General features: G+C 37.7%; 1 protein-coding gene across 3 annotated transcripts in view; it reads right to left on the bottom strand.

Moving 5' to 3' along the window:
- ARHGAP5 (Rho GTPase activating protein 5) overlaps positions 1 to 14,489 on the bottom strand; it is an 82,123-nt gene extending 67,634 nt beyond the window's left edge. For all 3 annotated transcript variants that reach the window (XM_077819013.1, XM_077819014.1, XM_077819015.1), the window contains exons 1-3: positions 14,236 to 14,489; positions 8,772 to 8,881; positions 807 to 4,705 (exon numbers count right to left, since the gene is read on the bottom strand). In XM_077819013.1, coding sequence (XP_077675139.1) covers positions 807 to 4,532 — 3,726 coding nt within the window. In that variant the 5' untranslated portion in view covers positions 4,533 to 4,705; positions 8,772 to 8,881; positions 14,236 to 14,489. The remainder of the gene's footprint in view (positions 1 to 806; positions 4,706 to 8,771; positions 8,882 to 14,235) is intronic.
- Positions 14,490 to 15,815: the final 1,326 nt, after the last annotated feature.

The following is a 15,815-nucleotide window of genomic DNA, read 5'->3' as shown; positions in this document are numbered from 1 at the left end:
TTTTAAACAAAGAAACTTAACCTACCAGAGAACAAAAATTAGAAAAGGGATCCTGAAAAATAGAAACCCTTCATGTAGTTGCACATGTGAAACAATCACACCATTGCTCTTACTAGTATTTTTTTTTAAACAAAGATGCAATATCTGCACACAGATCTATTTAGCCTTGTGTGCAGAGTAACTGTGCATGTTTCTGAACATTGCAAATAAATATTAAAAAATTTTAAGTGAAGTTCTATGTAGAATGTATCTAAAAATAGTATTGTAGAATTCTATGTTTAGAGTCCCAGTTTCCACGCAAAATGTATATAATTTACAAGTAAAAAATTTTTTTTCCTAAATGCTAACTCTGCAAACTCTACCAAGGATCCAAAATTCTAGCCGGCTTTATTCCCCCCTTTTCTTGCATTATCACTAAAAATAAAGGATCTGAGGACAAATGATGCCTTTTGGGACAATGTGCAACCCCACTGCCTTCCATGTGTTTGCAAAGGAGAACCTGTCTAGGACTTTGTAAACAACTGATGCATAAGGAGAAAAAACCCAGCTCATTCCCTCATATTAAACTGGCTGTTCAGTGCTAACAAGAGTAAAAACTTGCACAAAAGAAAGCAAATACAACTCTGAATACATACAAAGAGCAGATCTATTCATAAAGAAAGTGCCACTTTTTAATCACAGAAATGAATTTTAATGCTTTATAAGTTAGGACAGCCAAAGAACTGTTTAAAAAAAAAAAAAGGGGAGTCTTTGCTTCATGGAACTCATCTATACACCATTTAACAAAATGGATTGAGCTAACTTACCTTCTTATCTTCTTTTACTTTGTGAGTTTTCTTCTTCATTTTTTTGTCATCTAACTCTTGATCTGAAGTGATAGCGGGGTTATCGATTCCACCTTTCCAGGTTTCAACTGGAGACAGAAGTGGATCTTCTTCACTTCCACGATGTCTTCCTTTTCTTTTTGTTTTAGATGTGGTAAAAGCCTCATCATCACTCGCGTCTGAATGTGTTCTCCTGTAGTAAGATTTTGCTTTACTAAACAGTGTTTTGGATTTATATTTGTATTTTGATGGCCTTCTTTCCCCATGACTCTTTGATATTCTATCAGAAAATCCATTTTCTTCATCTCCTTGCGCATTTATAACAAATGAGTTTCGAATTTTAATAATACGATTCTGACTATCATCTGGAACTGCATAGATATCATCAGTAAAACCTCTGTGTTTAAAAACAGTGTCAATAGGTTCTGCATAATTATCGGATTGGTCTGAATCTTCTGGTGGTGCCAAAGGCACTCGAGAGGATTGTTTCCTTGGGTTTTTACCAATGCCAGCCTCAATTGTTTTTAGAAGGTTTGGATCCAGTTTTTTCACATTTGCCTTAGGTACAAGCGGCTTGGGTTTTATAGGAGGAGGTACTTTGTGGTTGCGTTCATGGTCATGACAGTTGAGTGGTGTGCTATGAACAGGATACTCATTTCCTTCCAAGTCTAATCGATATTTTGAACGATCGCTAGGTGTTGGGAGCAACTGCACATCATCTCCAATTGGGCTATAGGGGGGTGGTGCTTCCGTATCATCTTCTGAATCTGGGTAGTAATTATACGCAAGAGAATTTCCTCTGGGAGACTGCAGGAAAACATCTTCACTTGTATGTGTTGATTCTCTGGTGCTATCAGACATATAGGAATTTTCAATCATGTTTTTCTTCTCTAATACGTCACTGAAGAACAAGGTGAAAACCTCAGTCTGACGATGATACTGAGATAAAGAATATAAAGCTGTAAATTTAGCAGTAATCTCTGTTGCTATATGTTCTCCTTCAGTCATTAATTCCTTGATAGCTTCATTCTCAAAAAAATCTGCCTGGCTATCAGTTACAGCCACCAACTGGACAGGAATAGTGTCCTGTACTTCTGAAAGAAATGCCCGAAGCATTCCCATAGATGCCTTCCTTTTAGCAGAATAAACTAGTATATACCCATGAACTAGTTCATCTTTCCTTACACCAATTGAAGAATGGTATGATAATATGGTTATCTGTATCCGCCTCCTTTTTTCACCTATAATTTTATCAAGCATTAAAGAGTTATTCTGGCCAGCCTGAGCAGCACTACACGAGTGAGAGTCAAGGAAGGGTGAAAGAATAAGATCCACACTAAAAGGATCTCCACACATGGCACACATCACAATTCTCAAGTCAGCTTCTGACAGATCTTTAATGGTGGGAACTGGGCTTACAACATCCAAATTGTGTTTAACTGCTTCCAGCACTCCCCTTAGAGCTTGCTTTATTTGAGCCTCATTAAATTTACGTGGATATGTACCAGCAGGCACATCTACAAAAGGACACTGCAACTTATTGGCTAATTGCTGACCTTGGTGTCTCAGAATAGGTAGGTTTTTGCTAATGCTGTCTCTCTGATTAGCCAATATTAACGTAAATGGAAGACTAGCCATATACTTGTCTCTCCTTATCTGAGATGCTTCAGCCCTTATTTTTCCAATGCATTCTCCAATAAAATTGAGGGATTCAATAGAGTTAAACACACAGAAAAATCCATGCGGTTTAAAGGCAGAGGTCCATAACTGACTTAAAAGGTAAGGTGACTTTGCATCAACTGGCCTAAGATCTAGTTCATATATTTTTCCATCTAAGGCATATTCATCATCAGTGGATTGTGTCCGAATCTCATTTGCCAACTCTTGCGCAAGACCATCTTTACCCAAAATGAAAAGATTAACTTTATCAATATTGGCTCTATCATGGTACAAATTTAAGCGACCATGGTCAAGCTGCAAAAGACTATTGGCAAGTAACTGCTCTACTTTAATGTCCATGCAATTTTGGCCACTGAGACAAGTTTCTTTTGTGGGATGATAAACAAATCCTATGTGTTTAAGAAGAAGGGATTCTCTATCAGGTGCAAGTTTCTGTAAAGCTTTGTATCTCGGCTCTTCACTCAGAACTGCATGAATTTCACTCATTTTATCTGAACTGGGTGTTGCATTAAGATCTAGGTCATAGAACAGTTCCGAATGTTCAAAAAGCATTTCCTGAAACTCCTCTTTGGCTTTTTCAACTATTTCCCTCTGATGCCTGCTATATACTTCTTTACTGTCTGCATCAGTGATATATTTGAACGCTTCATCCTCCATAACAAAGCACATAACTTCTTCCCATGGCTGCCCAGGTGAAATGAACTGTATTTTCTCAAGAGTTTTTTTGAACTTCTCCTTCATTTCAACCCTCCTCTTCTCAGATATAAGATGCTGTACATGGTTTTGATAGACTTTTTCAGCTTCTAATGTACTGAGAAGGTCAAATGGAATCCTCCTATCATTCACTTTGTCTATATGGTCGGTTTCATCCCAGGGTGTTTTTTCTAATACAATAAAACAAAGTTGGAAGTCTGGCCTTTTCTCCATTATCTTCAAGGCTTCTGACCAGTTCAGGTGTTCAATCTCATCAAGGTTTGACAGCAATGTGTTAAAAGCTCTTGGCAGTGTATTAATATATTCTTCTCTTCTTTTTCTTATATGTTCCTGTTTAAGCTGCTCTATGTGTTTTGAAAATGTATTTTTGGCCTTTTTTGTTCCTTCCAAATGTATGTACTCCTCGTAATCAGGATGATTTTTCAGTTTATTACTAACAGTTTTCCAAGTTGCATGATAGTCTCTCACAGTTTGCACAAGTTTTTCAAATTTATCTGTTGCAGTAACAACAAGTTGTCTCTGTGTCTTATAGGCATCCAGATACGGAATTATTTTAGGTTTGCCACGAGTTTTATCCATCATTTGTACCAGTGCAGTAAAACATGTCTCAACGTTGATATTGAATCTTGCTGATGTTTCCACTACCACAAGGTTCTTTTTATTTGAAGCAAACGCCTGAACCTCTCTTAGATAATGATCCACACATTCATCACATTTAGTTGCTGCTATTATTATAGGTTTTTTAGATTTTGAGAGCTGGATATAGAGATTATTCACAAATTTAAGTTGATCATCGAATTTCCTATTGCATCCTTGGCTAACATCAATGCATAATAAAAAGCCATCTATGTTCAGTTTCCCTTCAGGCATTTGTTTTTGCTCAAAGTCTTGCTCCAAGCCTAGCTGATCTGTGCAAATGTACATTAATTTTTCTGCTGACTGCAATTTGGAGGCAGCTGCCCGTTTTATATATGGTTGTAAATTCGTACTCCGATGAGGCAAGAAAGTCTGATCATCAATGAACTCAGTCTGTTCAATTACATGAACTTTGCATTCTGTTCCGTCCTCACCGCTTTGTGTTACGTCACCCCAGAACAAAAAGTGATCATTATTAACAACTCGTCCTCCAAAGTCAATTGTGCTAAGCACAGAGGTATGCTCAGGATAATATTCATCTGCTTTCGAACGCACAAACCTATTGCACAAACATGACTTTCCAACTCCACAATTACCTTTGTCTTTTTCAGTTCCAGACAGTCCAACCACACTAATAGCATAGGATGGGGGACGAGGCTCTTTGTTTTTAGCCATCATAACTTTCTTCTCGTCCTTCTGCACTCATCAAGATAACTGAATGTGGTTTTCATTCTGAAAAAAACTCTTCAAATTAAAACTGTATATCCTCGTCTCCAGGATTAATTTCAGTTTTCCTTGTTTCCCCCATCACCATGAGAGCTTATATATTCAGGAGTAGGTGAATCATCGTCCTATAAGAGAAAAAAGTCATTTTTTAAAATGTTGACTATGGTTTCACTGAATATTTAAGATACAAATTCAATAAGCAAAAGTGAATCAATTTTAATTTACAAATATCATATTACAAATGCCCTTTTCAAGTTAGGAGGAAATTTTATAAATACTTTAAATAAAACATTTGTAGTTCAGACTGCACCCTTTTATATTATTTAAAGCACCAAAACTTAAACTTGCATCTGAAAAATTTTTAACTACTGTTGCTAAATTAACACTTTAAACTACTCTAAAAGATGAGAGAAAAATAAATTCTGTGGGGTATTTTTCAGGTTGTTGGCTCTGTGCATTTGGCAGCACTTTACACAATCAGTTCCATTGTTTCTTTTGTTTGTTTTGGTCTTTCACATACCACAAGGCAATGAAGTGAGCTGTAGCTCACGAAAGCTTATGCTCAAATAAATTGGTTAGTCTCTAAGGTGCCACAAGTACTCCTTTTCTTTTTGCGAATACAGACTAACACGGCTGCTACTCTGAAACCTAAAAGAGAAGAACAGTGAATTCTCACCTAGATAAAAACAATACAAAATATACTCCCTATGGAACTGATGCTGTACAAACTTATGCATCTCTCTAAACAGGTGAGTAGTTCAACTGAAGTTAATGGGACTATTCATATGAACAAAGTTACACGGATGGGTTAGGGTCTTATGTTTGTAAAATCCAAGTCCTACTAAAAATAGGAGGAATCTGCATGACAGTCCTTGAATACTTATTTCAGTAAAGAAATGCTTAAAAACAGAGTATAAAAACAAAAGACTTGGTAGAGTAACTAAGGAGTACACACACATACCAAAAACTAATATTTGGTTGTTTTTTTTTTAAATGGACTAGATTTCATAGTTGACAGCAACCCATTTGAGCAGAACAAATCACTAACAAAGTGTAGAAGGAAACAAAATGTTATCATCCAGAATTGGGATTTACAAAATAACCTTAATACTGAAATACACACAATCTTTATTTTTTACTCGGTACCATTCACGTTGCTTTCAAGAAAAATAAAGGTTTAGAATTTGTTGTAAACAACAACAACAAAATTTTAAACAAACACCAAATATAATGGAGTTACTCCAGGTTCACAATGGTATCTCTGAAACAATAATATGGCACAAAGACTATCACTAACTTTTAGCTTTCTTAACATATCATCTATTTAATTTAGAAACTATGAAGTTATGGGGAGAGGGGAAAGAGTGGAGTACATCTCAATAGCTAGTCTATTCTAATTATGATCCCCTTTGACAGACTTCTGGGAAAACAAGGAGTATCAGATGACACGGAAGACTTGGTAGGACTACTGCTAGATTAGAGTACCACCCATACATTTGTACAGATGTATGGGCTCATAAAACAAACATGCAATTGTGCATGTATAAGCAACCAAAACACAAAGAAAAATTTTTAGGTGGGCTATATAGACTGAAATTCCAATTTTGTATCTCAATTTTGTAATCAGACTTAAATTATAATTTAGTCGTTTATTTTTATTATCCTAAGAAATCCATCAACTACAGTGGATATGAATGATATGATTCCAAGAAAGCTTCTTTAGGCCTTGTTTACACAGGATGTTAGTACACTGCAAACTAACGTGCTGCAGATTTGCACCGTGGCTTGCTGCACACTAATGTCTCATATAGACAAGCTCTTAGTTTTAACAAAAACAAAAACAAAAAAAAGGTTGGCATAATACATTTCCAAAACCTGCCAAAGTTTAGGTCAAGACTTAAAACAGATAGGCAAATATTAAAATGTATCTATATTTGAAATTCTAAATTAAGATGAGGCAAATAAGAATGTATTGTAAATAGACTAAACTGATGTCAAATATTCAAGAAATTATTTTTCATGGCTTTATCTTGTAAAGCCAATGTAACGCTTCAACACAGCTTTCCATTTGACATCTAGATTAGAAAGAACTAAAACTGAGCTTCAAACTGATCAGAAGCAAAATGCTTACATGTACCATCCGTTGTCATGATACTCACTTACTTAAAATTTAAACAGTTTTCACCTACAGTGTTATCTCAGCTATGCTGCTATTACTAAAATGGGTAATTTTAAAACCAAATACATTTCATTAAAAACAAGGAATTTAAACTCAGCTTGATTTCTACATCACAGTGAGTTTTTTGGTCACAAGAGGCAAAACTATTATGCATTTTATTATGCTTGATATTATTTGCCAACGGTCTCTGACAGAAACATGTTCAAAAAGAGTAAAACAATGTAAGATTTTGTAAGTTCCTTCTTCCTAGGTTTTTCTCTGTTCTTACAACCCGGAGAATGCAGGGCTAAAACACAATGGCTCTCTCAGCAAAACTATTTAGCAAAAATAAATTGGAACACTGTTTATAGATAATACTAGGTTTATTTGTCTTTTAAAGTAAAACACATTATAGTGGCATCATTCACAAGATAAGAATTAGACGCTGAGTCAACATTTTTATTATAAACTACTTTCTGTTCCCCACAGTCCAGTAAAAATTTGCTGTGGACTGAAAGTTGGAATGTAAAGTCTTGGCCAAGGAGGTCTGATTCACTGATTTATTTCAAAAGACATATCATTTGAAATCCAGTTAGTTGAAAAAAATAGTAAACAATAATTTCAGTTACTATATCTACAAATTTAAGGTTTCATTTTCACATTCTCCTTTTCGATTTTTAAAAGTTTTATTTCCCTTGTGACTGTGAGATGGCATAAACAGGACAAAATGAATGACAACACCAAAGACTGATACCAGCTGCAGACAGAATACTGTCAAATGAGAGGTAAACAAACATCATAGAAAAAAAAATCTTCTAAGCTTTCAGTTATAACAAACTTGGAGTTACTCATAATTCTAGCATATAAATGTTTTCAGACATAATTGATTTTTATTTAATGTATCCCTTTTAATATATAAACTGCACACTAAGTCTTTCCTTCTCCTCTCCTTTTAAGGAATCTGGGTTCAGAACATAATACCAACTTTCCAGTTGTACAACTGAGAAGACAGTAAGGAAGTTATTCTAAAAGACTTAAGACCTAAGAACAAGAGGAATTAAGAGCTATTTCAACTGGGAATAACAGAATGAAATTAAGGAAAGAAAAATACGTTTTTTTGCTGAGTAGCAGTGAAAAGTTCCTGACAGGTGAATTAGACTGATGAAGATCTTTCATGGAAAGTGGTAAAAGCTGCATCAGTTGGAGCGTTGGAGCATTAACAAGATGGACAAAGGAAAAAATTGTAAGGAGGGTTGGCATTAGTAGGAACATGAACTACGTGACCCAGCAGGTCTTTTTCCATCTCATTCATATACAGATATAGCTATAGATATATAGATAGATATCGAATTAGAAAATAACACAAATAGACAATGAAATGCCTTTTAAATAAATACATGAGAAAGTAATAAACCTGTTAAAGAAATAAGCTGACTATACATTATGAGTAGGCATTTAACAGACCATTACTACTATATTGTTCCCTAAAGGGAAGCAAGATTTTCTTCTAAGTACACCAATATAACCCTACCTCTAAATGTTCCATGTTTACAAATTTTGTAAACTTACAAATGTGCATTTTCTATAAATTCATGGTAAGATATGAGTTATATAGTCTTATTCTATTCAACATAAAATAATTACACTGAAGTATCATTAAAGATCTGATTAAAACATGAATTTCTAGAAACTTTCCCTAGGGTTTTTGATTGCTGGGAGTTCAGACCTTTGTTTTGTTTCATTTCTAAAATCCCCTACCTTCCAAAATTTTGGGGTTACTAAAGGATCACAGAGTTTCTATTTTTGGGTCCCTAAAAGAAGGGCTTTGTGAATTAAAGCATACTGAGGAAATGCATGACATCATTGCAAAAAGAGTTGCTTTGAATTGTCTATGTCTTGCCATGGGACTGAACGGGTTTTTAAATTTCAGAATGTAGTTATAAAAAAAAAACCCATAACATATGTTGTGATCAGTATCTATTCACTTCTACTAATTTTTCAGAAGATCATGAAGATCAAAAGCCTAAACTTACCCTGATAGAAGCAAGGTACCAAGCAAGAAGATGGTTAACTTCCAGAGATTTCCCTGCAGCAATGTCACACATTTAAACTATCTCCTTCAATTAGTCCTTCCTTGAGGGATCTGAAAATGAACATATGATCCATTAATACTTTCAAAGTTATAAAGACATAAGAAAACCAGCATTGGGATAAGGTACAAAAATTTTATTCATCAGAAAGATTTACTTTAGTTAAATCTATAAATACATGAATTACATTTGTTTCCGCATATATGTACCTTAAAAATACTTACAAGAAATATATTTTTAAAATACAGTTATATATTATATTACAAGCTACTAGGTATGTTTGTCATTAGGAAGTTACAGTGGGTTATAACAATTGGAGCAGAAAAATAAAAGCATCGCTATGGCTCAAGATGAAAAACCCTCAGCTTTTGGATATAAGTTTTTTTTATTTTAATCCTCCCCAAAAATTGAATTTATACCAAGGGATGCTGCAATAAAGTAATAAGAGAGGAAAAGGTGTTACACTTCTACTATGCTGTCCTTTGAAAAAAGAACATGAACAAAGGTTCATTTTTTCCTGTCTCTGGTGGTGGTTCAGTTCTTAATTAGACTGGTTTTATTTTATTTTATTTTGGGGGTGGGGGAGGGTATACAATGAAACCTTGAGTCCTGGGAAACATTCATTAGGTTTTAGTGTTCAAGGCTGGGTATGAACTATATTGATGATGCATATACCAGAGCCATTGAACCACCAGTATTCATTTCCTTACTTTCAGACATCTCAGAATGTTCCAGGACGTTAGTTACCAAGAGTTACCCTTAGGTGTTACTTATGACAGCCTTTGTAAAGTGAGTTGATAGTCTCAGTCCATTGCCTAGTGGACAAGGGTGCACACACCTCACTTCAACATTCATGCACATTAAACAAAGCTGTTTAGGAATGCTTGCACTACCTCTGACCATATTTAAACTTAAGTATTCAAGACTGCCAACTGGGCACCTTTCATAAGCATTAAAAAATGTAGTAAGAGTGACTATAACCAAACTGAATTATTCATTAAAAAAAATTGAAAATGTGTAAATAACTTCAATAAATTATTTTAAAACGGTTAAAAACCCAGAAACACTGAACCAAGGAAGAAAACATTCAGGCTACATTTCAGGAAATAAGTGCAACACAGGAATAACTAACAAGAATAAATACAGAAACGAACTACCAAGAGAGGTGGCTTGAGCACTAACATTGCAGGTATTTCAAGATCAGAGAAGATATTAGGTTGAATGGAACAGTAAGTAGTAAAGCGAAATAGATAGCGGATGAGACTGGATGATCCAAATTTTTATTTGTTTCTGTTTTCTTTATTATATGAATTCTAAATATATCACATTACATTTTTAAAGAGCAATACAACCTAATTAATCCTATAAAGAAACTGCTATCCTCATTTTACAAACTGGGACGGACAGAAAAATTAAGTGCTTTGCCCAAAGTGGAACCCCCCCCAAAAAAGGCAAAAATCGGCTTAAAAAACAGGTGTTTCAAGTTCTCAGTCCCTTTCTCAATCCACTAGATCTTCCATTTCATCTCTGACTGACTAATACTATATTCAGTTTGAAAATCCCTAATTCTCTTAAGATTTAACATAACCTACAAATTATTTCCACTTTTAAAAACAAAACACCCCACAGAGCTCTCAGGATGGGATCTTATATTCCAATTGTTCTAAGAGTAACTATATTTTGACTACTTGTGGCACCTTAGAGACTAACCAATTTATCTGAGCATAAGCTTTCGTGAGCTACAGCTCACTTCATCGGATGCATACTGTGGAAAGTGCAGAAGATCTTTTATACACACAAAGCATATAAAAGATCTTCTACACTTTCCACAGTATGCATCCGATGAAGTGAGCTGTAGCTCACGAAAGCTTATGCTCAAATAAATTGGTTAGTCTCTAAGGTGCCACAAGTAGGCCTTTTCTTTTTGCGAATACAGACTAACACGGCTATCACTCTGAAACCTACATTTTGACTGTTAGCAATTTCACATAGTGCTCACCAAATAAATTTACCATTTGCTATTTTTAAATTTCTTTCTAAAATCCTAGGAAGCATTTTTATGACTATTACATTACTGTATTCATATAAAAAGTTAACTACAAGTGGATGTTACATTCAGGAACCACCACAACATGTGTTGTCTTGAAATCTCAAACAACTGTTTTATGAAGACACACATGTTGGCAAACAGTAATGGTTCAAATTACCATCATTATGGAAGTCTGAACTTTTTTTCTCTAAATTAGGCTATTGGTCTTCTACAGAAGATTTTCAAATATCTGAAAGACAACTGTTAAATTTAGATACAATACCATTATTTAAACAGAAGCAAAAAGTAAAACAGTAACACAAAATTAGACTAGGCCTGATCTTGTAGTCATTATGCAGGAGCAACTCCCATTAAAGATATTCATGCTGTTCAACAAAAGTTTCTCAGTGCAAAGACTGCAGGATCAGGCTCTCCACTTACAGATAACATTATAGTTACTCAAAGACCACAAAAGCGTTGCTGGAAGGAAGATTACCAAAGGGAATTATGGGGAATTTGCAACAGAACCTGCAAGATAATGGGATAAAGGAAGTGATGAAGAGGGAAAAAAAGAAAAAAGTCATAATTAGAGGAAGAAACTGTGAAACTGAACTAAAACCAGTTTGGCATGTGGAAGAAAAGAGAATAAATCCAGTCACTAAAAGGACAGAGAAAATAGTGGAGCAGAACTCAGCAACCCATATTTATTGTACCACGTAAATCACGTGTCCTTTTTGTTTAAGGAGGAATTGTGATGGATGGCCTAGGCCCCAGTAACTAAAAGTCAGGAGATCTGGGTTCTATTTCTAGTTCTGCCACTGACTTTTATGACCTTGGGCAAATCAAACATCTTTGTCCCAGTTTCCCTCGCTGTAAAATGAAAATAATGCTTACTCACATTTGTAAAGTGTTTAGAGATCTATGCATAAAAAGCACTCTCCAAGTACCAAATATTATTAACTATTATAAAGAGAAACTTAAGGCCAAATTTTACCTTTGAAAACATTTTGCAGTGCCTGGGATTTCTAAAAGTGTATCGTCAGTAACAAATGTTATCTTCCAGTGCTAAAATAATTGCTCACTATAGTAGTAGTATAAAATTATTGTAGATTTACTCAACATTTTCTCTAGTAACTGCCCATTTACAGTAGAACACTCTATGCACACCTCTATGTGACTAAATTTTGAAGTCATGAATTACTCATTCATTCCAGACATCCACTTAGACAAACTTTTATTCCTTCAATAAAGGTAAATTCACATTTAGAATCAACTCTGGAAGCTGCTTTCTAGAAAATTTAAAGAATATCCCACATATTAGTCTATTAAAAATAATAAATGTTTCAAATTATATGTAAGGCATCCTCCAGGAGTGCCACTATATTTACCTTTAGTTAAGGAAGTACTTTTTGGTGGTCTGATAAGATTGCCAGCATCCTTTAATACCTTCATTAAAATGAATGGAATTATTTTTAGTAGCATTATTCTTTAATAAAGATGCTCAGAAAACCCAAATATATTAATATGTTTATGTAAACTTCATAGAGAAATTTTCCTTGAAAATAAAGACCTATGGGACAAAAAAAATTTAGCTTTAACCTCAAAAAACAAATTCTGTTTGTTTATACCTGTGCTAACAATAGGATTTTAAGACCATTGTTCTGAGCATAAAATATTTAATTGGATTAATTATGTTACCAATGCCACACCTTAGAAAAAATAAAGCCTAACACCACCAAAAGAAGAAACTTGGCTGTAAGTTTTTCATTTTATTGCGTTGTTCACAATTGCACTATTAAACCTATTTACATTCCAATCAAGCTTATAAAAGGTGTTTTAATAATTTGCATATTCAGTGTTTAGAATGTTATTTTCCCAAATTAAAAGCAACAAGCTAGTGATAACGTAACAAACTCTTAAAGTAGTGTTCTGACACTGTATGATGTACTATATCGCCACTAAAAATATCACCACTATATTAACTGCACACTCACTATGTTATAGTAAAATTACTGTATTTAAGTTGTAGCATATTACCATAAACAAAACCAATAGTTGCAGGAAAAGAATATAAGCGCCCATGTCAAAAATGTACCTGGATGCTCATTTATAAACCAACAAGTTTTAAATGTGCACTGTTAATTCTTTTTTTTTTTTTTAAAGCATGATTCTGGGATTATGGTAACTGTTGTCACAGCTGAAAACAGCTTTCATACCACAGAACCTTATAAGGTAGGACTCCGTGACATCAACACAATAAAAAAATACCACCTATTAACTCCGCATTCATTTATGACATGGGTATTCCAGTATCAGTGCTGTAATTCATTTCAATAGTAGTGAAAGCCTTCCAAAGACACACAGTTAAAATGGACGTTCGATTGATCAGCAAATGCAGTGATCCATTTCAGTTTTATTCTGCAGTGCACACTTTTAAAAAAATTCTGTCAATCTCTACTACCTAAGCAAAAAAAAAATAAATTATCTGTGTGAATCTCAACTTAAGAACACACACACCTCCATGACGATTTTGTTTTGGACTTAAAATGTTTGACTCCCACTTATTAGGTAAATCCTTAGCACTGAGTATACCGAAAGCCTCATATCCAGAGGGGGCAAAAAAGGGGGGTAGCTTCCCATTTTCTCTGTTATTGATCCTAAATTTTTTTTTTTTTTAACAGATCCAGTGTTTCACCCTCCCTGTATCATGCATCTGCAGCACCGTACTGTTATTTCTATATGTATCTCTGGAGCTTTCCTTGGGTGGAGAAAGTCTAAAGGTTACACCGGTGGAAGGGATATAAATGCTGTAAATTGCAACATCTTATCCTGGATCCCCTATTTCAAAGACTTAAAACCCACCTGGTGGAAAAATAGAAACGCACACACATCATTAAGGGAGCGAAGTTTGCTGAGATTTAATTTCAAGGAATTTTTGAGGCGTGAGAGAAGGGGGCGAGGGTGGGAGAACTGAGAACAGTTGAAATCCATTAGAGAAGGGGAAAAAAGAGAAAGGAAGAATTAGGAGGAGGAGGAAGGAAGGCGAAAGGACGAGGAAAGCTCCCCCCACAACCGTGACCAGCTGGCAGCCTCGTACGGCAGGCTCAGACCCTCCCATTGCTCAGGCCTTGCCCTTCACCTGTCTGGGACCAGGCAAGCTCACTCCTCTCCCGCCCTCCCCCGCGCGTAGGTGGCGGGCGGCGCTGGGGCAGCCGGCTCCCGGTTCCGCCGCTCCCAGCGGGCAGCCGTCCCGGCTCTCCGAACTGGTTACACCCAGCGGCGGCGCCAGCTCCCCCTTCTCCGCCGGCCGGCCCCGGCCCCCGCAGCCCGGGGTGGGGAGCCGGGTGAGATCCCAGGGGGACGGATTCTTTCCCCTACCTCGCGCGGTCGGGATCCGGCTCCTCCGCGGCGGCGGGGGTAGCAGCATTCCCGGGACGCGCTCTCCTCGCCAGCGGCTTCTCCTCCCTGCCGGGCTTCCTGGACTCGCCGGCCCTCAGCCGCCGCGGCCCCGTCCCACCTCCCTGGCGCTCTCGGCTCAGTAATGGCGGCCGCTGAGCCTCCCCGGCTCTCGCTTCGCTGACGGAGTCTCTCTCTCTCTCTCTCTCCCCCTAACTTTACCTCAGCAGCTTCCCTCCCGCTCCCGCCGCCGCGCGCTCCCGACGCCCGGCTGCGCGTGCGCGGGAAGAAGCTCTGCCGCTCCCGCGAATTTCCTGGGAAGCTGGGCGGACGCGCGCCTTCCCGCACTCCCAGTGCGCGCATCCGTACGGGCGCGAGCTGCCGCGGCTGATTGACTCCCTCTTGGCTAAATGGCTAGTCCAAGGAACTGGCAGAGGTTGAGCCTCCGGTTCTAATCCCACCTCAAACCCTCATTAAGGGCTACGTGTGCGGCCCTGGACACCAGACACTTAAGCCCAGCTTTTTGAAAGTAGCTGTCCAAAACATTGAGCAGATGAAGATGGTCTTTTACAAGAGGGGGAATACAACCTTTGCCCACACCCCCCATCCTCCCCTCTATAAAAATAGGGTAGTGACACTTGCCTCCCTAGTAACATAGTTTGGGAAATTTAATTCACACAGGAAAAAAAGCAAGAATTAAAAGCGTGAGGGCACAACAATCAGTATTACAGCCTATGGAATTTCCTTAACGCTTCCCCTTCTGAGACTGTTTTCAAGTGCTTATAACTTTGCCAGACTATAACTGTTTGGACTGAGAATTCCAGCCAACACCTGCTGCTCCTCAAAGTCATCTAAGGAGTCAGTGGACACACCGCCCCAAAGAACTCTGCCCAGAGACGTGATCTACAGCTGTGGGTCCTTTCCCGTCCTTGTCCGAACTTTCTCCTCTCTGCCCCCTTCTCCACTTTCCTTCTCCTGCTCTGATGGATGGCTGTCTTAGCCAGCATCAGGAGCAAACTGACAAGGAAATCTTGCAACTTTCTGAGGCTACAGCGTGGGGGTGAGTGAATCAGGAGGTGCAGGGAGAAGTGTAGCTAGAACCTCAGTAGGAGGTTCTGAAGGAAGGGCTGCAACCTGATGCATTCTGTGTAGATGTGCACCAGGTACACAAAAAGGACAGTTGTTAGGGGAGTTTGTGTTTGTGAACCACACCAGGTACACAGCTGTGCTCAGGGTTCTATGAAGGAACCGCCAACCGTAGGCAACATATGGGGGATGATGGGGCATGCAAGGTCAAGTATACCTCCCCCAGATTTGTGCTTGGCCTGCCAGGGAGAAGGAAAAGGGCTCTGTCCTTGTCTCGCTGCACCTGTCCCCGGCACACTCAGGCCCTGTCACTGCCAACCAGGCTTGGTTGGGGACCAGCCACTTCTCACGTCCGCTGCTCCTGGTTGCTGCTCTGCGAGAGCCAGGGTACAGAGGCACATTTCCGGATCCCTCAGCCCCTATCCCCAGCAGCCGTGCCTGGGCAGTGGGCAACCCACTGCCTCTGCAGTTTGGCT

The sequence above is a fragment of the Eretmochelys imbricata genome, chromosome 6 (assembly GCF_965152235.1).
Source record: "Eretmochelys imbricata isolate rEreImb1 chromosome 6, rEreImb1.hap1, whole genome shotgun sequence".
Taxonomy (NCBI): Eukaryota; Metazoa; Chordata; order Testudines; family Cheloniidae; genus Eretmochelys; species Eretmochelys imbricata.
Note: the sequence above shows the minus strand (reverse complement) of the source record. Positions and strands in the feature narration are given on the sequence as shown.